General features: G+C 44.4%; 1 protein-coding gene across 1 annotated transcript in view; it reads left to right on the top strand.

Moving 5' to 3' along the window:
- Positions 1-27,523, top strand: part of LOC149465824 (bactericidal permeability-increasing protein-like) — a 63,719-nt gene that overhangs the window by 20,903 nt on the left and 15,293 nt on the right. The window contains exons 4-10 of the mRNA XM_089673364.1: positions 2,270-2,425; positions 6,436-6,499; positions 6,835-6,898; positions 8,941-9,032; positions 10,979-11,155; positions 15,920-15,979; positions 26,138-26,305. Coding sequence (XP_089529490.1) covers positions 2,270-2,425; positions 6,436-6,499; positions 6,835-6,898; positions 8,941-9,032; positions 10,979-11,155; positions 15,920-15,979; positions 26,138-26,305 — 781 coding nt within the window. The remainder of the gene's footprint in view (positions 1-2,269; positions 2,426-6,435; positions 6,500-6,834; positions 6,899-8,940; positions 9,033-10,978; positions 11,156-15,919; positions 15,980-26,137; positions 26,306-27,523) is intronic.

The raw sequence follows: 27,523 nt of genomic DNA, 5'->3' as shown, positions 1-27,523 counted from the left end.
ATCACACTTGTTTATGTGTTGGAAGCCTTTTTTTTGCCTAGCGTCCAAAGGCATAAAGTCTCTGCCACTTTGAGAAAACAAAGCAGATTCTGCTCCTTATTACCAAAAGGCATTGTTAGTCAGGGGTGATCTGCTCTGTTTTCTCATAACTCATACCTGAAGGACCACTTTGTAAATACATAATCATTATAGTAACCGATGCTACTAGAGTGATAGCTGCGATATTCTGCGTGCAGGGCTGAGTAACTGATCACACAGGACACCACCACCGTTCACAGACTGCTTTGGGGGTTTTTTTTTCAACTATTCCAAGACATTCTTGATTGGACAAGGTGGAGATCATATCATTACTGCCTCTCCTCTCCACCTAGTCCAATCAGAAAATGTCTTGTCTTGACTGAAAAAAAATACAAGGTGATCTGTAAATCATGCCGAGGGAAGAACCCCCTGTAGTCACTTGAAGTGGGGCAGCTGCTTGGTGCAGGACCAGGATGATTGCAGTGGTCATTGTAGCAGAGCTTACTACTGCAGTGATTCCACAGCATTCCTTCAAGTGGTTATAAAGGCTGAAGTTTTTATTACCTTCATGCATTCTATGCATGAAGGTAAAAAACCTCTGTATTCAGCTCCCCTGCAAAGCTCCCCCTTATTCTTACCTGTCAGTCCAGGGAAGTGCACGAGAGCAGAGGCTCTCCCAGGTCTCTCTCTCCTCCCTGGCTGAGACACAGCAGCAGAAGCTATTGACTCCCACTGCTGTCAATTACAACCAGTGAGGAGGGAGCTGGGTGACAGTCCTGTTGTCTGTGTCTATGGAAGCAGGGCTCAGGAGCAAGCCCGCATGAGTGCCCCCACAGGAAGAGGTTTCCTATGGGGGCGCTCACTGAAAAGGAGGAGCAGGAGAGCCGCTGGGGGACCCGAGAGGAGGAGGATCAGGGCTGCTCTGAGCAAAACCATTGCACAGAGCAGGTACAGTAAATATGACATGTATGTCATTTTGATTCATTAATTTACCTTTAGAATCACTTTCAGGTATGAAATACGCATTCTTACATTGCTCCAAGCTGGACCAGCTGGATGTAAGCAATGCAATTAAGATAATACCTAGAGTTCAACTTTAACTAATAAATAAGTCATATAAAACAAGCCAAAGCATTTCAGGGACCAGAAAGCCCCCCACCCCCCAGCCAGGGCTTCAAGAACAAATATAAAACATAATGATGTCAAAGTTTACATGCATATAGGTATACAGACCTGGTTATACCACAAAAACATAATTACATCTAAATTAAAGCATTGAAATGTAATAATCCCATAAAAATAGGACATATACAGTATAAACATATAAGGATTAAAACGATGAATATAACAAAACTGTAAAATGAACATAGAAGTAAAAAAATATATAAAATTATATATATAAATTGCAAAAAAATAAAATGTACGTAAAAAAATAATGTCGTAACGATGCTAAAAAAACTTTTTAAAAAAAATTGTTGTATTAAGACTAACAGCTTAACATATTAGCATGGTTGCTGATCATATAAAGAAGTTTCTCTTCCTCACAAAATAAGATGTGCTGTTTGTGAAACTTAACAAAATGGAGAATTCTTCCCCCTCTAATGCTGGCCATAGACGGGACGTTTATGGCCGAATTGATGAAAAATCGGTCGTTACTGCTTCCAATGCTTACAAAAAATGGATGTTTTTCGTAGATTTTCCAGCATGACCGATAAAAAGAAACGAGAAGAACCATGAAAATCGGCCGACCCCACTAACGGTGTGAATATCGGCCGATTATTCGTTTGGCCGACAGTTCGGCCGATAAATGTCCCGTCTATGGCCTGCATAAGTCAGAACCCATAGTGGCATTTAAATACATTTTCAATTTTTTTCTACAACTAATGATATCCGCAGCTATTATTACTAAAAAAATAGTTTGGGGACATCCTGATCCAGGGAATTGAACTCATTGCTCTAGTGGTATTGGTAACATTTTTTTAACCCCCATTTGTTTGAGCCCCTGAAAACTGCTGATGCAATGAGAGTTTGAACTTGATGGTTAAGAGTTTGTTTCAGACTAATAAAAAGAATACCAAAGTAAATCGGTCATAGACTGACATTCATGACCTCCTTCCGAAAAAGCTAGCTGCTTGTCGTTGTGATACTCTGTCTTTTAGTACTTTCAATGCTTGTGGGAAGCTGAAATGTAAATGAAAAAAAAAACCTTGACCCGTGTTCATGTTTTCTGGACATGTGATCCCGTGTTTAGATCATTTAGCGGTGGATTTGATGTGAAGGTGGAAGGACTCAGTATATCTGTCGGACTAAAAGTGGGCAGCGATGGAGCGGGCAGACCAACGATAGCTCCCTCTGACTGTAGCTGTCATATCTCGAATGTCGATGTCCATGTATCAGGGCGGTACGGGTAAGTTGTTAATTGTTGTTATACTTATTAATATAATAGAACTAGAATGTTCATCCTATACTGCTCTTTTTTAATTATTTGTTGGTATTCTCTCCCTGTCAGAATAAAAGTGTCAAGGTGAGTGCCAGTCTGGAAGCCTCAGCATAGACTGTCCTATCTCCTGCCCAAGCTTAGTGCCAACAATAGATACTTTTGAAACTGTTCTTTCACAAAAGTGAAATCGACATTGCATAAAAACCCTAAAGCTTTGTTAAGTGTTTAACTTTTCTCCAGCAGCCTCAAGAGACTATTTGTTGTCATCACTTAGATCAGGCTCTGTAGAAACTTTTCAACTTGACACTTTTGCTTTGACAGTAAAAGAACACCATTAAAGAGCCTATTCAAACCTGTGTGCTGTGATCATGTACAGGGGCGGACTGACAATTCATGGGGCCCCCGGGCAATAGGGGATCATGGGGCCCCTGTGTCCTTGCCCAAACTCAAAAAAGCCTATGAAAAAGGTACCAGGGGCATCTCATGGGGCCCCCTACTGACCCCGGGCCCTCAGGCAGTGCCCGAGTTTCCAAATGGTCAGTCCGACCCTGATCATGTACTATGGGGTTGATCTACTAAGGGCAAATAGACTGTGCACTTTGCAAAGTGCAGTTGTACTCTATAAGAGCAGTTGCTCCAGAGCTTAATAAATGAGTAGAAGCTCTGCTGACTTCTACCATCCAATCATGTGCAAGCAAAAGTGATTTTTTTTCTTTCAGCTTTCCTTGCAAAGTGAATATTTATCTAATTTACAAAGCTCTGGAACAATTGCACTTGCAGTGTGAAACTGCACCTTGTATGGTGCACAGTCTGTTTGCCTTTAGTAGATCGACCGCTATGTGTGCATTAGTGAGCTGCAATGCCATTCATTGTGAATGTACCTTCCCAATCCACATGTGTGCCTTAACACCGAGTTGCTACATACAGTATCTCACAGAAGTGAGTACACCCATCGCATTTTGTAAATATTTTATTATATCTTTTCATGTGAAAACACTGAAGAAATTTGGCTACAATGTGACGTAGTGAGTGTACAGCTTGTATAGCTGTAAATTTGCTGTCCCCTCAAAATAACTCAACACACAGCCATTAATGTCTAAACCGCTGACAACAAAAGTGAATACACCCCTAAGTGAAAATGTCCAAATTGGGCCCAAAGTGTCAATATTTTGTGTGGCCACCATTATTTTCCAGCACTGCCTTAACCCTCTTGGGCATGGAGTTCACCAGAGCTTCACAGGTTGCCACTGGAGTCCTCTTCCACTCCTCCATGATGACATCACAGAGCTGGTGGATGTTAGAGACCTTGTGCTCCTCCACCTTCCATTTGAGGATGCCCCACAGATGCTCAATAGGGTTTAGGTCTGGAGACATGCTTGGCCAGTCCATCACCTTTGCCCTCAGCTTCTTTAGAAAAGCAGTGGTCATCCTGGAGGTGTGTTTCGGGTCGTTGTCATGTTGGAATACTGCCCTGTGGCCCAGTCTCCAAAGGGAGGGGATGATGCTCTGCTTCAGTATATCACAGTAGATGTTGGCATTCATGGTTCCCTCAATGAACTGTAGCTCCCCAGTGCCAGCAGCACTCATGCAGCCCCAGACCATGACACTCCCACCACCATGCTTGACTGTAGGCAAGACACACTTGTTTTTGTACTCCTCACCTGGTTGCCGCCACACACGCGTGACACCATCTGAACCAAATAACTATATCTTAGTCTCATCAGACCACAGGACATGGTTCCAGTAATCCATGTCCTTAGTCTGCTTGTCTTCAGCAAACTGTTTGCAGGCTTTCTTGTGCATCATCTTTAGAAGAGGCTTCCTTCTAGGACGACAACCATGCAGACCAATTTGATGCAGTGTGCAGCGTATGGTCTGAGCACTGACAGGCTGACCCCCCACCCCTTCAACCTCTGCAGCAATGCTGGCAGCACTCATGCGTCTATTTCCCAAAGACAACCTCTAGATATGACACTGAGCACGTGCACTCAACTTCTTTGGTCGACCGTGGCAAGGCCTGTTCTGAGTGGAACCTGTCCTGTTAAACCGCTGTATGGTCTTGGCCACCATGATGCAGCTCAGATTCAGGGTCTTGGCAATCTTCTTATAGCCTAGGCCATCTTTATGTAGAACAACAATTCTTTTTTTCAGATCCTCAGAGAGTTCTTTGCCATGAGGTGCCATGTTGAACTTCCAGTGACCAGTATGAGAGAGTGAGAGCGATAACACCAAATTTAACACACCTGCTCCCCATCCACACCTGAGACATTGTAACACTAATGAGTCACATGACATCGGGGAGGGAAAATGGCTAATTGGGCCCAATTTGGACATTTTAACTTAGGGGTGTATTCACTTTTGTTGCCAGGGGTTTAGACATTAATGGCTGTGTGTTGAGTTATTTTGAGGGGACAGCAAATTTACACTATTATACAAGCTGTACACTCACTACTTTACACTGTAGCAAAGTGTCATTTCTCCAGTGTTGTCACATGAAAAGATATAATAAAATATTTACAAAATGTGAGGGGTGGACTCACTTCTGTGAGATACTGTATATGCGTCTCTGTTCTGGTGATTGCTCAACTGTCCCCCCGCCCCCCGGAAAGTACAGCTGAGCTATCCAAGCAAGAAGGTTCCTGATTAGGTTATCATTGTGCAGCCAATCACAGTGAATGAATAACCTGGAGCCTCTCCTACCGGCCTCTGCGTCATGATGCAAGCTCCCACCAGCAGCAAAGAGCTAAGTAAACCTTGAGAGGTGAAACTGCACTATTATACTATGGAGTTTCAGGTTATTAGATAAACACCTTCTTATCTGGTTCTCCTAAAGTGCATGCCTAAGGAAAACGAAAGATAAACATATAAAGTATATCTCTGCAATACAGGTACATTTCTTAGGCTACTTGTACACTGGAACTCCCCAAAAGATTAACTCTCCTGGCAGCAGAAAAATGGCAAAACCCGCTAAAAACGCAAAAACACATGTAAATGCGGTACTACGCTTAGCGCTTGGATGTTTAATCATTTAGTTGGCCAGAGTACTTGCCACTGAAATGAATAAACGCGGCTAATGCTTAGGCACGTTTATGGCATTTGCCTTTTTCTGGACAAAACGTTTCTCTCCTGAACACAATTCTTCTGCGTTCAGGAAACGTTTAACTGCCCCTAAACTCTGCTGCTCCTGAACTCTGGTAAAAGCCTATACGTACATGGACACAAGGGGCGGACTGACCATTTGGAAACTCAGGCACTGCCCGAGGGCCCGGGGTCAGTAGGGGGCCCCATGAGATGCCCCTGGTACCTTTTTCATAGGCTTTTTTGAGTTTGGGCAAGGACACAGGGGCCCCATGATCCCCTATTGCCCCGGGGGCCCCATGAGTTGTCAGTCCGCCCCTGATGGACACATAGGCTTTTACTGAGTTGAGTTCAGGGGCTTTGGCAAAAAAACAAAACTTAAAAGCTCCTAAACTCACATTTAGGAGTAGCAGTGTGTATGAGGCCTTAAGTATCTGCCAGAAATCCAGAAAACTCCTAATTTCCTGAAGTGGACTGAAAAAGCTATCTTTACTGCACTGAAATTATAATCAGCCCTGTCTAAGTTCTCCTCCGCTGGACTACAGAACACTCCTCCTTTATGTTATGGAGATGAGGAGAGGGGTTGGTGGTGTTCTGTAGCCCAGCAAGGGAATCCTCATACAGGGCTCAAAGCACAGCTTGGAATTCTATTAAAACAGGGGCAGCTTTGTCGGCTCATAAGGGAAGTTAGGAGCACATTGGATTTCTGAAAAGATCAACCGGTATATTTCTGTATTTGCAGCATTTTTGAACAGACAAAACATGGATAATATGTTCATCTATTGCAAGAATGTACTGAATATGATTTTTTTAATTTTGCCTAGAGATATACTTTAAAACTTGATGAAATCCTTCACTTGAGTGGGAGAAACTTAACCAGCATGTCTTCTCTTTTGCAGCTGGCTGGTCGATCTTTTCAAACACAACGTTGAAAGCGCATTAAGGAAGGCTATAGAGGGTCAGGTAACTGGGAATATGTTCATATTGTTCTAATTAAAAAAAAATCAGCATAGCATGTTTACTATTTATTCTCTGTCTAACTACAGCCTTATACCAGGCTATTCACAGCATAGTAGTAAAGCGACTAAGCATAAATGCAAAAAAAAGCCACAACCCGCTGCCAGTAGTAGTAGAAATAAAATATTAATCATACCATTAATATTTATCTGACAAAAAAAGAAAAGCCAAGCGATTTAAATTGTACTGTTTTTTTTCCCTAAACACCAAAAAATGAATATACTATATCAGTATTTAACTAGTGTAATTTCTTGGTTACCTTTGTGTTTTCTTCTCTATAGATCTGTCCATTGGTCAAAAATGCCATTGCCACTAAGCTGGAACCACTTCTACAAACACTTCCAGGTGAGCTGCCACTCTCAGTACCAAAAAATCATGGTGATGGCTTATTGTAAATTTCGAGGATCAGTTAGGAATGAGTCACCCAACTTTCTGCTCAAGTTCAACTGTACCTTTTTGGGCAAGGTGCAAGGGTGTACACTATTGCATCCATCCCCATACTTTCTGGAAGCTGAATGTTTGGCATGTGATACTAGTTTTTGCCCTTTTCCTTATGTTCTTGGATAACCCAATTTTAAAGGTGACCTTGCAGTCAAATGCAAGATTTGCTGAAATTCCCCTCTCCCTTTACAAACCATCTACTGTTACCAGGTGCAAAATGCACCTGTAAATCTCATCCACATGCTATGGAGATGCCCAAAATGATTTTGTTACTGGGCTGAAGTGTTAACCACGATCAGTAAAATTTTTTACACTGATTTATCCTTGGTTACCAAATTATTTTTGTATGATCTCATGGATGAGGAATTGATCCCCCCCACTGTGCATATACAAGACCTTTTTTTTAGAATATCAATTTATAGCACAGAGGTGGTCTGTTTCCTCTCCACCAGACCATTCCACATGGATCCATCTAGTTAATGATATTTTGACATGGGAGAAATTGATATACATACAAAGGAGTTGCCCAGCTAAATTTAAAAAAAAAAACGTTTGGGAAATTGGCTCAGTACCCCTGGTTTGGCCACCTTCTCAAAAATAACATGTCAGTTTCTCTCCTAAAACTGAATCGCCCCTTCGTTATCTATATCTCTCTAGCTCACCCAAAGTAAGCTGAATCAGAGGGATCCAGTCGACTTCCAACTCCTTTTTGAGGTTCCCAGATACTATGCCTAATTTCCCTTTCTCCACCTCTGTGGCTCTATGTCGTTTCAGGGTGTATATACCGTATTATATATATGTAACTATCATTGTCCATCATGTTGCTGACTGTGGATGAAAGCTCATATTAGAGGATATTCATCCTTTTCCTAACAACATGTCTCTGTATGTTCTTGTTTTGCTTGGTTTAGGAAGAATGAGAGATAGGTGGATAGGTGGAAAATGTTGGTTATGTTTGTAAATGATTAAAAAAGTAAAAAAATTAATTTAAAAATGCATGTGATTAAAAAAAAAGCTGAATTATACCTACCTTACCCCCATTTTCCACATCATTAGGCATGACATCACTGTCCTGAGAAGATTCCTGAGGAATGTAGAACAGGCGAAATCTTGCAAGTAGACACTCACTAATTGTTAGACACCTACTAATTGTAGGTGATTTGTGAAGGGAAAGGAGACTGAGCAGTGTAAGTGAACCTTGCATTTTACTGCAAGGTCCTCTTTAAGTGCTCTAGAGCAGCATTTCTCAAACTTTTCAACACAGAGGAACCCTTGAAATATCTTTCCAGTCTCAGGGAACCCATGATAATAATTAATATAACTCATGATACATTAGTGTGATAGTCAGTGAGAAGAATGCTCCTTACACTTGTGGTCATTGTAAAGAATTAGCCCCTTACAGATAGCTAAAAAGATCAATGGCATCAAGGGGAACTTATCGGAGAGGCAGAGGTTTCTCATTGCTCAAGGAACCCCTAGCAACCTTTGGATGAACCTTAGGGTTCCATGGAGTCCTAGCTGAGAAACCCTGCTCCAGAGTATTATCCAAGATGAATTATGTTGTAAATTATACTGCACAAGTCAAACATAAAAATACGTCAGATATTGAGGAATCATGATATGCTGTCAATAAATTATTTAATAAAAACAAGCTATACACCGGAAATTAAATATCATTACTGCCATTGGGCCATTGTAATAGTGAATCACTTAGGGATGCAGAAGCTTTCCAACTACAGTAAAGAAAACAAGAGTGAAAAGGGAAGAGAAAAACCCATCTGCCCAAGAACTCACTACCATTCCAACTCGTCTTTTCAAAGTGTATGCCTATTACAAAGTATAGAATCTGACCCTTGATGGCAGGATAGGGACATGTGTGCACAGACTTGGCAGTTATAAAGGAATCCCAATTTGGGCAAATTACTTTTATATCATGTTTCTTGCAGTGACAGCAAAGATTGACAAAGTAGCTGCCATTGATTATTCTCTCACTGGCCCTCCACCTGTGACTGCAGCATATGTGGATGTTCCACTGAAGGTGAGTTTGTTACTACTGCTTGTGCTAGCACTGGTTTATAGTAGTATATCGCAAATTGTAAACCTGCAAATAAATAATACTGCTCATTAACACCACCTTTTTACTAAATTTGGCTTTGAAACTGATTTCGAAGCCCATTACTCTACCACGCCTACCCCAGTCACTTTTGCTGACTGGCACACTAAGGCCAGGGAATTGTATTTGATTCCTATAGAACGAAGCCAAAAAAACTCCTAGTTAGAGAATATTCGAGCTAGATGATAAGAACAGTCGCCTATTAGCATATCCTCCAAACCAGACTTTCAACTCTGTACTATTCCTAGAATGATGACTTCTACAGGAGTAATTTTTGAACAAACCCAAGATGTGGTCCATTCTTTTGTATTTTTCTAAACTAAAGCACACTATAATATTGTTGAATTAGATGATTATTTATATGATATCTGACTTCCTAAATTGTCCGTAAGCCAAGTTTTGCTTCTAGATGCCCCTTTTACAACAAAGGAAATTGAATAGCCATGTCTTCTTTGCACCAGGCCTGGATGGCTTTCCTATTGAGTGGTACTGGCAATATAAAGGTATCCTCTACAGCACCTACTTCAGGAGTTTAATTATGCCTTCAAGCTGGCTGCTTGCCCCCTTCTATGTCAGAGGCACTAACACTCATTCTGAAACCACATAAGGACCACCTCTATTGTGAATCCTATTATTCCATCTCTATAGTACACTCAGACCAAACTGGATTTATTCTGGGACGATCTAAATTCATTAACTTACACAGGCTATTTACAAATCTCCAGGACACACATGATGTTGTAGGCTCCAGGGCTGTATTAGTGCTGGAAACCCATAATGCTTTTGACTCAGTCGAATGACCCTATCTACTGGAGGTACTTGCAAAATTTTGCTTTGGACCTAATTTCCTTAGGTGGATAAAAAAGTTATACTATAAGCCGTGGACTGTAATAAGGGTAAATAATTATGTTTCTCAGTCCTTTACTATAACGCAGGAAACCAAACAGGGCTGCCCCCCATCACCCTTGTTATTCACCCTTCGCTGAATTACTTCAAACTAATTCTAATATACCTGAGTTGACTAATAATGGATTGGAAGAAAAGATTTCCTTATATGCAGACAACATGCTCTTACATATTTAGAAAACCCACAAGCATCATTACCCGTTCTTTTAAATGTCATTCAGACTTTTGGACATTACTCAGGCTTTTGGGTAATTTGGGAAAAATCCCTTATCTTCCTGTTAGACCGAGATGCCCTTGCCAATGTCCCGTCCTTTTGCCCTTTGAAAATTGTTCACAGCTTCTGATACTTGGGCATAATAATAGAACAACTTCTTTTCCAATATATTCAGAATAACCTAGACCCTCTTTTGCTTAAACTAAAAAATACTTTTAAAGTTTGGAATAATCTTTGACAGTCCTATGGTCTTCACCATAGTGGAGTTTGGAGTGTGACTGTTTGAGGTTGTGGACAGGTGTCTTTTATACTGATAACAAGTTCAAACAGGTGCCATTGATACAGATAATGAGTGCAGGACAGAGGAGCCTCTTAAAGAAGAAGGTACAGGTCTGTGAGAGCCAGAACTCTTGCTTGTTTGTAGGTGACCAAATACTTATTTTCCACCATAATTTGCAAATAAATTCCTTCCAAATAAGCCAATGTGATTGTCTGGATTTGTTTTCTCATTTTGTCTCTCATAGTTGAGGTCTACCTATGATGCCAATTACAGGCCTCTCTCATCTTTTTAAGTGGGAGAACTTGAACAATTGGTGGCTGACTAAAACCTTTTTTGCCCCACTGTACCTATTTTAAATACAGGGAACATGTATTCATCTTTTTGGCTTCAGTCTATTTGATTGCACAGAGATATGATATACACAACATGACGTGACTCTATAATGATATTTATTCATTGTGTTTTCCACAGGGGGAATTTTTTGAACTGTCCCATCGCACACCTCCTCCTTTTTCACCGCCATCACTGTCCTTACCTGATGACCACAACCTCATGATTTATTTTGGAGTCTCTAATTACTTGTTTAACACAGCTGGCTTTGTATACCATTCAGCTGGGAAACTCATCTTCAGTGTCACTGATGACATGGTATGTTAAGGCCTAAAGTAGATGTCCAGGATAGTATATAATAGATGTGGGAGGATGGGTGGTTTCTGTAATGTACATGCTGCTATGAGGAGTAGTATGACAATGAGGTAGCTGCAGAAGTGACTGTTACTGAGTTTGGTGTCCTGGTGTGGTCCAGTTGTTGCACTGAATAAGTCCTAGTACACACGATGAGAATATTGGACAAATGGTCATCCATTTTTTTTGTGCATGCTAGTCTCATATCGAAAATGAAGAGATTACTAAAGTTACGAAAATTCTTGTACGACAGAATACAACTTTGGAAGTGATGTAATGTATTGTAATGTAATGTATTCTTTAATTTTTCGTGCATGGTCTTGGTAATTTTTTATGGATGAATACTGTACTGATTAAATGAAAATCGGTCCATCTGTTATTGTATGAGAAAAATTTGTGGGCTTGTCCCTTTGGATAATTTCCCATGAACGGTCATGATCAGCTCTCAAAAGCTGTGTTCTAACAATCAGATTATCGGACAATCGCTCCGAAAGCGGTATTTTTCATCCAAATTTCTTATTATGTGTACTAGGCATAAACCATACCAGGTAAAATAGATTGATGGATCTGGATCCCTGGGATTTTTCGCATTCCCTTATAATGGTGTAAGAGTTGTGTTTCAGTGCAGTGTCTAGGCCAGCCTTTCTCATCCAGAGTTCTGCAGAACCCTAGGGTTCCTCCAAAGGTTGCTAGAGGATCCTTGAGCAGTGAGAAACATCTGCCTCTCAGATATGTAACCACTGACACCAATAATCTTTTTAGCCATTTGTAAGGAGGATATTCCTCTCACTGATCACCAATGTAAGGAGCATTCATCCCACTGACCATCACAATAACGTACCTTGAGCTGCTGATATAGTAATTATTGGTAGGGCTTTCTTGAGACCTGAAAGTTTTTCTTCAGGGTTCCTCCATGTGAAAAATGTTGAGAAAGGCTGGTCTATTCACTAGGCCGCAGCTGCAAACCAAAAGGGCTCCAACACCACCTAAAAGCAACTTCTGAAATACAGAATACATTGATTGATGTGATGCAAGGCCAAGCTTTTGCCCCAGAAGAGCACTGGCCTTTTCTACCATCTTTGATCTTTTATGGGAGTGGAGTTGTTATTTATGGACTGCAGCGTGGTGCTTCATTCATACATTCCTGTTCTAAAAAATTTATTGGGCCTTTGTCATTGCTCCACCAAGAACATCATATACAGTGGATAAAAAAAGTCTACACACCCCTGTTAAAATGTTAGGTTTCTGTCATGTAAAAAAATGAGACAAAGATAAATAATTTCAGAACTTTTTCCACCTTTAATGTAACCTATAAACTGTACAACTCAGTTGAACAACAAACTGAAATCTTTTAGGTGGAGGGAAGTAAAGATAAAAAACTAAAATAATATGGTTGCATAAGTGTGCACACCCTTAAACTAATACTTGAAGCACCTTTTGATTTTATTCCAGCATTCAGTCTTTTTGGGTATGAGTCTATCAGCATGACATATCTTGACTTGGCAATATTTGCCCATTCTTCCTTGCAAAAACACTCCAAATCGGTCAGATTGCGAGGGAATCTCCTGTGCACAGCCCTCTTCAGTTCACCACACACATTTACCATCGGATTCAGGTTTGGGCTCTGGCTGGGCCATTCCAAAATTTTAATATTCTTCTGGTGAAGCCATTCCTTTGTTAGTTTGGATGTATGCTTTGGGTCGTTGTCGTGCTGAAAGATCAAGTTCCTATTCAAGTTCAGCTTTCTAGAAAAAGCCTGAAGGTTTTGTGCCAATATTGACTGGTATTTGGAACTGCTCATAATTCCTTCTACCTTGACTAAGGCCCCAGTTCCAGCTGAAGAAAAACAGCCCCAAAACATGGTGCTGCCACCACCATGCTTCACTGTGGGTATGGTGTTCTTTGGTGATGTGCAGTGTTATTTTGCGCCAAACATATACCTGGTGATCGTGCAAATAACACATTTCCTGTCCTAGGGTGATGACATTTATCACTGTAGTGTATATATGGAGGAACAATGATTTCATCCTCAGCTACTCTTCCAATTTCAACTAGAAGCAACTACTACTACAACTACTACTACTAAGATGAGTAGGAAGGTTGATAGCACTGTCTGAATTTTCAGCTCAGTACACAGGAAAGGTACATAGAAACATAATTTTTAGAAGTGCAATTCGTTTCAATACGAATATAAATTCAGGCAAAATTTTCATTATTCGGAGATTTCAATGCATCCAAATTTCCAAATCACAATAGTAACAAATTTCAATGAATCCAGAATAAATTATAACAAAACGAATAATTCAGATTTGAAAATTAGTTCAAATTAGAATTTGAAAATGAATTTGAATTTGAAATGGAAACATATTGCAGTAAGGTATAAAAGTGAAATAAGATGATTCCTACTTAGGCTGCTTTATAGAATATAATAGAACATAATAGAATGTAAAAGTAAAAAATAGAATAGAATAGAACAGAATAGAAAAAGAATAGAATAAAACAGAATGGAATAATATAAAATAGAGAATAGAATATAAATGAATTGAATATAATAGAATACAACAGAAAAGAATAGAATAGAAAATAATAGAATAGAAAAGAATAGGATAAAACGGGCTACAACATAAAATAAAAGAATAGAATAGAAAACAAATGAATAGATTATAAAAGAAAATAGAATAGAAAAAATAGAATAGAAAAGAATAGAATAGAAAAAAACTAGCATAGATTATAGTAGAATAGAACAGAATACAATAGAAAGAATTTAGCCGTCTTCCAAAATTCGAATTCTGAAATTCGAATCAATTCGAAAATAATGAATATATGAAACAAATTCCAAAAATGAATCATTCTAATACAACAAATATGACAACACAAAATTATTATTATTATTATAGAGGATTTATATAGCGCCAACAGTTTGCTCAGCGCTTTACAATATACTGTAAAGGGAGACAATACAGCAACAATACAGTTCAATACAAGAGGGTTAGGAGGGCCCTGCTCCTTGCAGCTTACAATCTAAGAAATTATTAACAAACAAATTCGAAACAAAACACATTTTTTCCATTGTGCACATCTGTAATGATTTTTGTCAGGTTCAAAAGGTATATTTCTGTACTTGCAAAAATATAATAAGCTTGAGAAAAGAAAACTATTGCTGCCTCCATATTTAAAGATGAACTGCATGGATGATATATTTTGCATACTTACATTGGGACAGCTTGGCACATGTAAGCATGTATGCGTAATACCTAAACAGCTTCTGTTGAAGTTATACATTTCTTTAGTATCCTGAGCCTCTACAGTGATGGGCACAATCTTCCAACTCCTTCTGGACACCATTCAGAGAACACCTTGCATTTTTCTCAATGAATGCAAAGCATTCTCTGATTGGACAAGGTGGAGAGGAGGGGCAGTGACATTACAATCTAAACCTTGTTCAAGCAGGGAGCTTTGCATTCATTTAGAAAACTGCAAGTGTTCTCATAGCGGCCATGCTGAGTGAGCGACCTCCTGAGATCAATGCGCAGCAGGGTAGCCACTGCCTCTGAAAGACCATACCCACCACTGTGGTAGCTCGGGCTTCTACAGTGACTTACAGTATCCAGAGAGGCTAATTAGGTATCACACATGCATAAATACATTCTGCCAAGCTGCCCAACGTGAGTTTGCAAAATATATCAGCCCAACTCTGGGAAACTAAAAAAATATCCATTGCCGTGCGGCCGTTAATTGCTTGTTTAGGTCTAATACACATAGAAAAGAAGATCTACTTACTCGATCCTCTATGCTGCTAGACCCCACAGTACCTTTTCCCCTGTGCTCCAGCAGTCTAAGGTCGTCAACAAGACCAATGCGGGGCACAGAGCCCTGCAAAGAGAGGGGAAAAAATAAACTTGAATGCATAAAAAATGCACTGGAATGCGTCAAAAACACACTGGAACGCTCCAAAAAACGTGTAAAAAACACATCCGGAATGCGTTTCTATAGTGTGGATCAGCCCTTAAAGTTTTAGTTCACATTTTCAGAAAAAATGGTGAACTAATGTACACCCTCCTTACCCCCTGGTCTCCGCAGTACTTACCTCAATGGGTGATGGTCTGTCAGCGTTCACACAGCCAGTATGGTGGTCTGGATTTGAAATCCCTGCTCTTCATCCCATTTTTTCTGGCACAGATCAGAGGGCTTCTGATTGGTCAAATCAGTCACGTGCTAACCAATCAGAAATGCTGTTGTCTATCCCAGAAGCCCTTCATAAAAAAGAAGAAGAGCGGGTATTTCAAATCTGCACCGGCAGTACTGACAGATCATCACTCATGGAGGTACAGTAAGTACAGTGGGGCCCATGGGGTGGGGTTAAGTGTATGGTGTTGGGTCACTTTTTAATTTTTTTCTGAACAGGTGAAATTACACTTTAAAGTGCAGAAACCCTGTACTATCTTTTACTGTTGTATCTGCCATGGGCCCATAGGATAGAGGTAATTACTCAAAGAAGGGGGCTTTGTTTGTTTTGAATACAGTTCTTGAAGATTATTGGACTTTTCCTGGATTTCATGCAGATTGTGCACTCCTGGCCACAGAGAAAAGATAGTATTCTGTAAAGGGGTTCTTTACATTCTAAAAATATAAAATACACTTGATGTGGAATACCATGTAACACAACATACTGTACAACCTTAACAAACGTTGGCTGCTATTACATAATGTAATTACATTCATTTTTAGATTCCTAAAGACTTTAGCATTCGGCTAAACACTTCTTCATTTGGTGGGCTAATACCTCAGGTAAGAAGCAAAGTGTTTCTATTTAGTACCATAAGTGTTACTGATACAAAACTAAGCCCAACATATGACCCTTAATCCTGCTTAAAACCAATTGAAAATAAAGTGCCCCCAACGAAAAGCTTACTAGCATTCCCCAAGACACACATAAGAAATTGTTAATATCCGGGGCTCTGTGGATACAATACGTCCACCCCTCCGTGTCCCCGAAGAGCTAAACACTGCTATAGGCATTTAAAGCCCTGGGTTTCTGGCTGGGGTGTCCCCAATGTCCTTCTATTCTCCTCTTCTTCTTTCAATCAGTGCCGGATCTATCTCATCTGGGGGTGCAGTATAAAAAGTCAGGGGGCATAATGCCAACATTGTAACAAAAATGCAGGGAATCAGTATTTCCTGTTCATGAGTCACAACCTGGAAATGACAGAGGTGGTTCAGGAGTGAGCAGGGGACACTAGTATGTACTAGGCTGTCATTATATTAGGATGATTAAACAGAACCTGTGCCTCCTAATATCATGTAAAATTTCAGGAGTCCTCATCAGAGTCCCTCTTTACATCAGATGCCCTCTTCAGAGTACCCCATTTCCTCAGGAGTTCCCATCAGAGTGCTTCCCTACATCAGGTGTCCCCATCAGTTTGGCCCGTTATATCAACTGCACCATCAGACTGTCCCCTTACATCAACTGTCCCCATCACAGCCACCCTTACAGCAACTGTCCCCATTAGAGTGCCCCCCTACATCAATCGTCCTCAACAGAGACCTCCTTACATCAATTGCCCCCATCAGACTGCATCACAGATCAGTAGATCCGCTCTTAGAGGAGGAGGGGGCACAACCCCAATCTGGGAGGGCACAACCCACCCTAGCACCCTCCTAGATCCGTGCCTGCTTTCAATCCTGTTCTACTTCTTTCCCCCTTATTTCTTTCTTGGCCCCCTATTTTGGAAGGCCTTGACTACTATATTTTTTGACTATCCTCTGTGCAGGGCCTGACTCTTCCATCTAAGAGTGTCTCCCAGTTTGCGGTTAACACACGTTTGCCATCTTCCCATCCCCCCCCCCACCTTTATTTTCCTAACTACCCTCATGCACTGTAGTTCATAATATATGTATCGTTGCTGAAAACCTAGCTTGTAACATGACATACTTATTGATTTGTGCTATTATAACCTGTATTGTTTTCTATGACTTACAGATGCACTCTGAACTTTTTTCATATGTTGGTTACATTTGAACATTTGTACTGGTCACACTTTCTTATAAAACATCAATAAAAACTTACTGAAAAAAAAAAAAGTGCCCAATGTGCCCTAAAAAAATGAAAAAGCAGATTTTTGCTGCAATTCTTCTATGCTGTTCCCCAAAGATTCCCATCTCTGTATTGCTGTTGTTCTACTGGGTTGACTGATGACCATAATTATTCCACGCTCTTCCTGTGAGCCCAGGCTGTCCTGGTCACACCCACCAGGAGCGCGTCACTATGTCATCCCGAGCTCACAGAACAATAAAGTAGAAAACTGTTTTTGCATGCAGTGGGAAGGGGATTCTGAGGACTTACTGACTGGAGTTGGGCTTTAATATTATTTGAGGCTCCAAATAGGCATCCACTAGCACACCATCACCATCTGAAAGTCCCACCGCTCTCCACTGGAACTGTCCACTTTAGTCAACTCAGTCAACTACTGTTAAAATACTAAAAAAACAGTATTTACTAAAAAAGGTTTTCCTTTATTCCTCTTCTGACAGCTAAATAAAAGCTACATTGTGAAAATACTGAAGCTCTATAGCTGAGAATTAGAGATGAGCGAATCGAACTCGGCGAAGTGGAATTCGTTTCGAATATTAGGAAAATTTTGCGCCGAATCCGAAAAATAGCAGACTTCGGATGCGCGAATCGAACTTTTTCCAAAAATGGCGGCGACATGTGTGGCGACGGAGCGGGGATCTCTGGGAAGGCGCGCAGACAAGGTGCGCTGACCCATAATGCATTCATTCATGACATGTGATCGCATTAGCCAATCAGCAGCCAGCCAGCACTGTGTAATGGTGGAGCTATAAATTGCGGCCATCTTACAATTCTCCATTTGCCTCTGGTCATTCAAGAGAGACAGACCTCTCTGTATTAGGGACACAGAATCGTTACTTAGGGACACAGAACCGTTACTTAGGGACACAGAACCGTTACTTAGGGACACAGAACCGTTACTTAGGGACACACAATCGTTACTTAGGGACACAGAACCGTTACTTAGGGACACAGAACCGTTACTTAGGGACACACAATCGTTACTTAGGGACACAGAACCGTTACTTAGGGACACAGAACCGTTACTTAGGGACACAGAATTGTTACTCAGGGACAGACACAGAATTGTTATTCAGGGACAGACACAGAATTGTTACTGAGGGACACAGAATTGTTACTGAGGTACACAGAATTGTTACTGAGGGACACAGAATTGTTACTGAGGGACACAGAATTGTTACTCAGGGACAGACACAGAATTGTTACTCAGGGACAGACACAGAATTGTTACTCAGGGACAGACACAGAATTGTTACTGAGGGACACAGAATTGTTACTGAGGGACACAGAATTGTTACTCAGGGACACAAAATTGTTACTCAGGGACAGACGCAGAATTGTTACTGAGGGACACAGAATTGTTACTCAGGGACAGACACAGAATTGTTACTGAGGGACACAGAATTGTTACTGAGGGACACAGAATTGTTACTCAGGGACACAGAATTGTTACTGAGGGACAGACACAGAATTGTTACTGAGGGACACAGAATTGTTACTGAGGGACACAGAATTGTTACTCAGGGACAGACACAGAATTGTTACTGAGGGACACAGAATTGTTACTCAGGGACACAGAATTGTTACTCAGGGACAGACACAGAATTGTTACTGAGGGACACAGAATTGTTACTGAGGGACACAGAATTGTTACTCAGGGACAGACACAGAATTGTTACTGAGGGACACAGAATTGTTACTGAGGGACACAGAATTGTTACTCAGGGACACAGAATTGTTACTCAGGGACAGACACAGACTTGTTACTGAGGGACACAGAATTGTTACTCAGGGACAGACACAGAATTGTTACTGAGGGACACAGAATTGTTACTGAGGGACACAGAATTGTTACTGAGGGACACAGAATTGTTACTCAGGGACACAGAATTGTTACTCAGGGACAGACACAGAATTGTTACTGAGGGACACAGAATTGTTACTGAGGGACACAGAATTGTTACTGAGGGACACAGAATTGTTACTCAGGGACAGACACAGAATTGTTACTGAGGGACACAGAATTGTTACTGAGGGACACAGAATTGTTACTCAGGGACAGACACAGAATTGTTACTGAGGGACACAGAATTGTTACTCAGGGACACAGAATTGTTACTCAGGGACAGACACAGAATTGTTACTGAGGGACACAGAATTGTTACTGAGGGACACAGAATTGTTACTCAGGGACAGACACAGAATTGTTACTGAGGGACACAGAATTGTTACTGAGGGACACAGAATTGTTACTCAGGGACACAGAATTGTTACTCAGGGACAGACACAGAATTGTTACTGAGGGACACAGAATTGTTACTGAGGGACACAGAATTGTTACTAAGGGACAGACACAGAATTGTTACTGAGGGACACAGAATTGTTACTGAGGGACACAGAATTGTTACTCAGGGACACAGAATTGTTACTCAGGGACAGACACAGAATTGTTACTGAGGGACACAGAATTGTTACTGAGGGACACAGAATTGTTACTCAGGGACAGACACAAAATTGTTACTGAGGGACACAGAATTGTTACTGAGGGACACAGAATTGTTACTGAGGGACACAGAATTGTTACTGAGGGACACAGAATTGTTACTCAGGGACACAGAATTGTTACTCAGGGACAGACACAGAATTGTTACTGAGGGACACAGAATTGTTACTCAGGGACACAGAATCGTTGAATTAAAGAGTATGTCAGACAACATGCAGAGGAGTGGCAGAGGAGGCAATGTTTTAGGAGCGAGCAAACGTGGCAGCAGAGGAAGGGGTCGAGGCAGCACTAGTCGCAGCCAGAAGCCAGTGCTCCCGGTGTCATCCAGCGGTCGTGTCTCCACCGACAACCCTGCCGTCATCGATTGGTTGGCTCGGTCGTCGTCCTCTTCCCAGGTCACCTCTGACACCTACAGCCAACGGTCGGTGGGTACGTCAGACACAACCGTTAGTTGGCATGGCCCGGGAGCAAGCCCACTGAAATCACGTGTCCTCTACCTACCCCTGTCCTTTGTGTTCCCTCACCAAGCGAAGCATCGCATGCTGTGGGCTCAGCCCCACTGTACAGTGAGGAAGAGCTAACAGAGGGCGGTCAGGAACGGGGGGAGACATCCGCCTCTTCAGCAGCCAGGCGAAGAAGTACTGGCGAGGAGAGTGGCTCGGTAGCCGGTCTAGAGACAGGTCTGTCTCCTGACCCACACGCAGCCGAGGGGGCTAGTAGTGAGGCGGAGACCCTAATTGATGATGATGAGGCTGATCGCACTTGGCAGCCTCGTCGTCATCAGGCTATTGCTTCCGCATCATCAGGAGAAGAGGGTGCCAGCTTGGCAGCGAGCAAAACAATCGGTGGGTTGCCCAGGAGGCAGCAGGGTCGCAGCAGTGTCAGTGGAGGCAAACGGCCACGGAGTAGAGCACCAGCTCCACTGCAGCCTACCACCACGGCCAGTAGTGGTGCCGGTGTGCACGGAGGAAGTAGCAGTCAGCCAGTGAGGAGTAGCGGGGACAAAGTTTCCTACTCGGCGGTGTGGCAATTTTTCGTCAAGCCGCCCGAGGAAGTAAACGTAGCCGTATGTCGACTATGTGGCCAGAAAGTCAAGCGTGGCCAGGGGGCCCATGTTGGGACTACAGCGTTGCGGCAGCATATGCAGCGTCGCCATTTGGTGGCCTGGGAAAACCGTGATAAAGATACGGCGGTTCTGCCTGCCCCAGCCCCCGCTCCATCACCCGCTCCGTTACTTGCTCCGTCACCCGACGTCAATCACCCTCTATCAGCCAGTCAAGGCTCCAACACCTCTGCTGAGGGGAGTTGTCGCTCGTTGGCATCTTCCGCTCGTTCAGATGCTCCTTCTCCTGCTACTCCTCTTCACGGATTCCGTCAGCAGTCTTTCTTGGAATCCGTTTCCAAGAGACAACAATTTGCGAGCACGCACCCGACGGTGCAAAAGCTGAACGTCCTCCTGTCCAAGTTGCTGGTGCTGCAGTCCCTCCCTTTCCAAGTGGTGGACTCAGCACCTTTCCGAGAAATGATGGCTTGTGCCGCGCCGCGGTGGAGAGTGCCAAGCCGGCATTTCTTCGCCAAAAAGGCAGTGCCAGCCCTGCATTCACATGTAGAAGAGATGGTGGGCCAGTCTTTGAGCATGTCGGTCTCTGCCAAAGTGCACGGCAGCGCCGACGTGTGGAGCTGTAACTACGGTCAGGGACAGTACATGTCATTTACGGCCCACTGGGTGAACGTGGTGCCGGCACAGCCGCACCAGCAACTTGGACAGGTCACGCCGCTTTTGCCTCCACGTTTGCACGTCCTTGGTCCGGCAAAGATGTCCGCCTCTACCACCTCTTCTTCCGCCGTGTCCTCAGCCGCCACCCCCGTGCCAAGTCCCATTACCCGACCGGCATATCACATGTGCAGGGCGCAACGGTGTCACGCTGTGCTGCACCTGGTATGCCTTGGTGAACGTAGTCACACAGGGGAGGAACTTCTGAGTGTAATGAACAGAGAAATCGACAGATGGCTGTCTCCGCACAAACTCAAAATCGGAACCATGTTGACCGACAACGGAAAGAACATGGTGTCTGCTCTGCGTCAAGGAAGGTTGTGCCATGCGCCATGCATGGCTCACGTGTTCAATCTGGTTGTCAAGCGGTTCCTAAAATCCACCATCCCACTGCAAGACATCCTTAAAATGTCACGTAAACTTTGCATGCATTTCAGCCATTCCTACACCGCAAAGCACACCCTCCTTGAGCTGCAGCGGCAGAACGGAATTCCACAGCATCGCCTGATCTGCGACGTTGCAACAAGGTGGAATTCAACCCTACACATGTTAGACCGCCTTTACGAACAGCGAAAGGCCATCACCGATTTCCTGATGTTACAAGCGGATAAAGGTACTCCCCTGTGTAACTTCGATGTCAGCCATTGGCAGCTCATGCGTGACACCTGCCGCTTGCTCAGGCCCTTTGAGGAGGCCACGCTATTCGTGAGTCGGCAGGACTATGGGATGAACGACGTCATTCCTCTGTTGCACGTCCTGGAACAAATGCTGTTAACAATGGCTGGTCAGGGTGCGGTAGACGTGGCGCACAGATCTCAACGCCACATGACCCCTGTGGGGGCAGGACAGGAAGAAGAGGAGGAGGTAGAGGAGGACATTGGTGCTCAGGAATTATTGAGTGAAATGGGTGGTTTTTCCACTCAGCGGACAGGAGTGGAGGAGCAGGAGCATCTGGTAGAGGAGGAGGAGGAGACAGAGGACCCAGACGCACCGTGGCAGTATGCTGTGGAGATGGAGGCAGGGAGTCCCTCGCATTCCTTGGCACAAATGGCCCATAGCATGCTCGGTTGCTTGCGTAGCGACAGCCGAATAATAACCATCAGACAGAGGGATGACTTTTGGCTGTCCACCTTGTTGGACCCTCGCTACCGTTCAAAAATGGTGGCCTTTTTCACACCTGCTGAGAGGGAGGCCAAAATAACGTACTATAAAAACCACCTATGTAGTCAGTTGGTCTCTGCCTTTCTGCGCCAACGTCCATCCTCAGACACTGTGGGCCCTGTGCGCTCGCGTTCCGCTGCCATGGCAGCAGGGGAGGGGTGGGGTGGTAGGAGCAGTGGCAGCTCCACCAGCAGCGGCTGCCACAGTCTGCAGTCGATGATGAGTAGCTTTCTTCACCAGCGCAGTGAGGAAACTACTAACCAGCCGCAGCAGCAGCAGCAGCAGCATCAGGTGGACCTGGAGCAGGACCTCAAACAACAGGCTTGGGCCTACTTGGACAGCACCCTGCCAACCGAGGTAGACAATCCCCTTGACTACTGGGCAACGAAACTTGACCTTTGGCCCCAACTAGCTGAATTTGCCCTTGAAAGGCTGTCATGCCCGGCCAGTAGCGTGGCATCGGAGCGCGTGTTTAGTGCGGCAGGAGGTATTGTAACTCCGCGGAGGACACGACTGTCCACCCAAAGTGTGGAGAGACTCACGTTTGTGAAAATGAATCAGGCGTGGATTAGTCTGGATTTCAAACCACCAGTTCCTGACACAACTGACTAAATCCGCCATGAATCATGCCCCAAACATGTGCCACTTTCAGGTCTCCTCACACTGCTGGTGGGTTCCATTTTGTCATAGGGTGCTGGCAGATTACGGGCCTCCCATTGCTGCTGCCAGGCCTGTAATCTGCCATGGGCCCCCGTACCGCCTCCTCATGCTGCTGCCAGGTCCAGAGTCTCTCATGGGTCCCTGTACGGCCTCCCATTGCTGCTGTCTCCATCGCCACACTCTGCCATGTGCCACTTTCAGGTCTCCTCACACTGCTGGTGTGTTCCATTTTGTCATAGGGTGCTGGCAGATTACGGGCCTCCCATTGCTGCTGCCAGGCCTGTAATCTGCCATGGGCCCCCGTACCGCCTCCTCATGCTGCTGCCAGGTCCAGAGTCTCTCATGGGTCCCTGTACGGCCTCCCATTGCTGCTGTCTCCATTGCCACACTCTGCCATGTGCCACTTTCAGGTCTCCTCACACTGCTGGTGTGTTCCATTTTGTCATAGGGTGCTGGCAGATTACGGGCCTCCCATTGCTGCTGCCAGGCCTGTAATCTGCCATGGGCCCCTGTACCGCCTCCTCATGCTGCTGCCAGGTCCAGAGTCTCTCATGGGTCCCTGTACGGCCTCCCATTGCTGCTGTCTCCATCGCCACACTCTGCCATGTGCCACTTTCAGGTCTCCTCACACTGCTGGTGCTGTCCATTTTGTCATAGGGTGCTGGCAGATTACGGGCCTCCCATTGCTGCTGCCAGGCCCGTAATCTGCCATGGGCCCCCGTACCGCCTCCTCATGCTGCTGCCAGGTCCAGAGTCTCTCATGGGTCCCTGTACGGCCTCCCATTGCTGCTGTCTCCATCGCCACACTCTGCCATGTGCCACTTTCAGGTCTCCTCACACTGCTGGTGTGTTCCATTTTGTCATAGGGTGCTGGCAGATTACGGGCCTCCCATTGCTGCTGCCAGGCCTGTAATCTGCCATGGGCCCCCGTACCGCCTCCTCATGCTGCTGCCAGGTCCAGAGTGTCTCATGGGTCCCTGTACGGCCTCCCATTGCTGCTGTCTCCATCGCCACACTCTGCCATGTGCCACTTTCAGGTCTCCTCACACTGCTGGTGTGTTCCATTTTGTCATAGGGTGCTGGCAGATTACGGGCCTCCCATTGCTGCTGCCAGGCCCGTAATCTGTCATGGGCCCCTGTACCGCCTCCTCATGCTGCTGCCAGGTCCAGAGTGTGTCATGGGTCCCTGTACGGCCTCCCATTGCTGCTGTCTCCATCGCCACACTCTGCCATGTGCCACTTTCAGGTCTCCTCACACTGCTGGTGGGTTCCATTTTGTCATAGGGTGCTGGCAGATTACGGGCCTCCCATTGCTGCTGCCAGGCCCGTAATCTGCCATGGGCCCCCGTACCGCCTCCTCATGCTGCTGCCAGGTCCAGAGTCTCTCATGGGTCCCTGTACGGCCTCCCATTGCTGCTGTCTCCATTGCCACACTCTGCCATGTGCCACTTTCAGGTCTCCTCACACTGCTGGTGTGTTCCATTTTGTCATAGGGTGCTGGCAGATTACGGGCCTCTTATTGCTGCTGCCAGGCCTGTAATCTGCCATGGGCCCCTGTACCGCCTCCTCATGCTGCTGCCAGGTCCAGAGTCTCTCATGGGTCCCTGTACGGCCTCCCATTGCTGCTGTCTCCATCGCCACACTCTGCCATGTGCCACTTTCAGGTCTCCTCACACTGCTGGTGCTGTCCATTTTGTCATAGGGTGCTGGCAGATTACGGGCCTCCCATTGCTGCTGCCAGGCCCGTAATCTGCCATGGGCCCCCGTACCGCCTCCTCATGCTGCTGCCAGGTCCAGAGTCTCTCATGGGTCCCTGTACGGCCTCCCATTGCTGCTGTCTCCATCGCCACACTCTGCCATGTGCCACTTTCAGGTCTCCTCACACTGCTGGTGTGTTCCATTTTGTCATAGGGTGCTGGCAGATTACGGGCCTCCCATTGCTGCTGCCAGGCCTGTAATCTGCCATGGGCCCCCGTACCGCCTCCTCATGCTGCTGCCAGGTCCAGAGTGTCTCATGGGTCCCTGTACGGCCTCCCATTGCTGCTGTCTCCATCGCCACACTCTGCCATGTGCCACTTTCAGGTCTCCTCACACTGCTGGTGTGTTCCATTTTGTCATAGGGTGCTGGCAGATTACGGGCCTCCCATTGCTGCTGCCAGGCCCGTAATCTGTCATGGGCCCCTGTACCGCCTCCTCATGCTGCTGCCAGGTCCAGAGTGTGTCATGGGTCCCTGTACGGCCTCCCATTGCTGCTGTCTCCATCGCCACACTCTGCCATGTGCCACTTTCAGGTCTCCTCACACTGCTGGTGGGTTCCATTTTTGTCATAGGGTGCTGTATGGCCTCCCATTGCTGCTGCCTCCACCGCCACACTGTGGCTCCACACTCTGGTTTTGGCCCCGTGACTGCCCAAATGAGTGAAGTGTGCGGTGATTCTAAGATCGACGGCACTCATCTGCATGTCATACTGACTGACAGTATTATTTCTCTTCCCCAGCAGACTCCAAGGGCATTTAAATTAAAGGTACAGTGTTCTGCACTAATGTAAAGGCTCTCTGAAGCCTAGAAACACCCTTTTATAAGTTAAATTCGCAGCGAATATATTCGCCTCGAATCGAATTTATTCCTCGAATTCGCCGAATCAGCCGAATCGAATTTTTGAATACTTCGCTCATCTCTACTGAGAATCACAACACTAATATAATGCCAACACTGATTTGTGCAACCATCCAATGTTCTTGTCTGGTTTTGTTACAGTTATCCAAGATGTACCCAGATATGCTCATGAAACTCAAGGTCTCATCTACCTCAGCTCCATTTCTAGACATCAAACCAGGAAATTTGACTATTTCCCCAAAAATGGACATTCAAGCCTATGTGATTTTACCCAATGCCACTCTGGCTCCAGCTTTCCTACTAAATGTGGTAAGCTAAATTTATATAGCTATGTCAATAGATCTTAGAATGTTTCATAAATAGAGGCCAGGTGCACCTGAAACTGATCAAAAGTAGTTTTGGGTGACTACTTGTAGTTACACTATATTGCCAAAAGTATTGGGACACCCCTCCAAATCATTGGATTCAGGTGTTTCAATCACCTCCATGGCCACAGGTGTATAAAATCAAGCACCTAAGCATGCAGACTGCTTCTACAAACATTTCAGAGCTCAGTGAATTCAAGTGTGGTACCATGATAGGTTGCACCTGTGCAATAAGTCCAAATTTCCTTGCTACTAAATATTCCACAATCAACTGTTAGTGGTAATATAACAAAGTGGAAGCAACTGGGAACAACAGCAACTCAGCCACGAAGTGGTAGGCAATGTAAAATGACAGAGCGGGTCAGCGCATGCTGAAGTGCACAGAGCACATAAGTCGCCAACTGTCTGCAGAGTCAATAGCTAAAGACCTCCAAACGTTGTGTGGTGTTCAGATTAGTACAACAACAGTGCGTAGAGAGCTTCATGGAATGGGTTTCCATGGCCAAGCAGCTGCATCCAAGCCTTACATCACAAGGTGCAATGCAAAGCGTTGAATGCAGTGGTGTAAAGCACGTCGCTACTGGACTCGAGAGCAGTGAACAGTCCACCACACCATACCAAGACATTTTGAACAATTTCATGCTCTTATCTTTGTGGGAACAGTTTGGGGATGGCCTCTTCCTATTTCCAACATGACTGTGCACCAGTGAACAAAGCAAGGTCAATAAAGACATGGATGAGCGAGTTTGGGATGGAGGAACTTGACTGGCCTGCACCTCAACCCGATAGAACACCTTTGAGATTAATTAGAGCAGAGACCGCTAGCCAGGCCTTCTTGTCTGACATCAATGGCTGGCCTCACAAATGTGCTTTTGGAAGAATGGTCAAACATTCCCTTAGACACACTCCTAAACCTTGTGGAAGCCTTCCAAGAAGAGATGAAGCTGTAAAGGGTGGGCCAACTCAATATTGAACCCTACAGACTAAGACTGGAATTCCATTAAAGTTCATGTGCATGTAAAGGCAGGCGTCCCAATACATTTGGCAATATAGTGTACAGTATATCACCCAATGATTCATTTTATTGGGGCAGTTTCTAGTTGAATGTTATCATTAGCAGGGTTTATGGTCCAACCCCAACCATGGTCATTATGAAACCAAA

The sequence above is a fragment of the Staurois parvus genome, unplaced genomic scaffold, assembly GCF_062004578.1.
Source record: "Staurois parvus isolate SC_StPar_1 unplaced genomic scaffold, SC_StPar_1.0 ptg000137l, whole genome shotgun sequence".
NCBI lineage: Eukaryota > Metazoa > Chordata > Amphibia > Anura > Ranidae > Staurois > Staurois parvus.
This window is presented reverse-complemented; position numbering and strand designations above follow the sequence as displayed.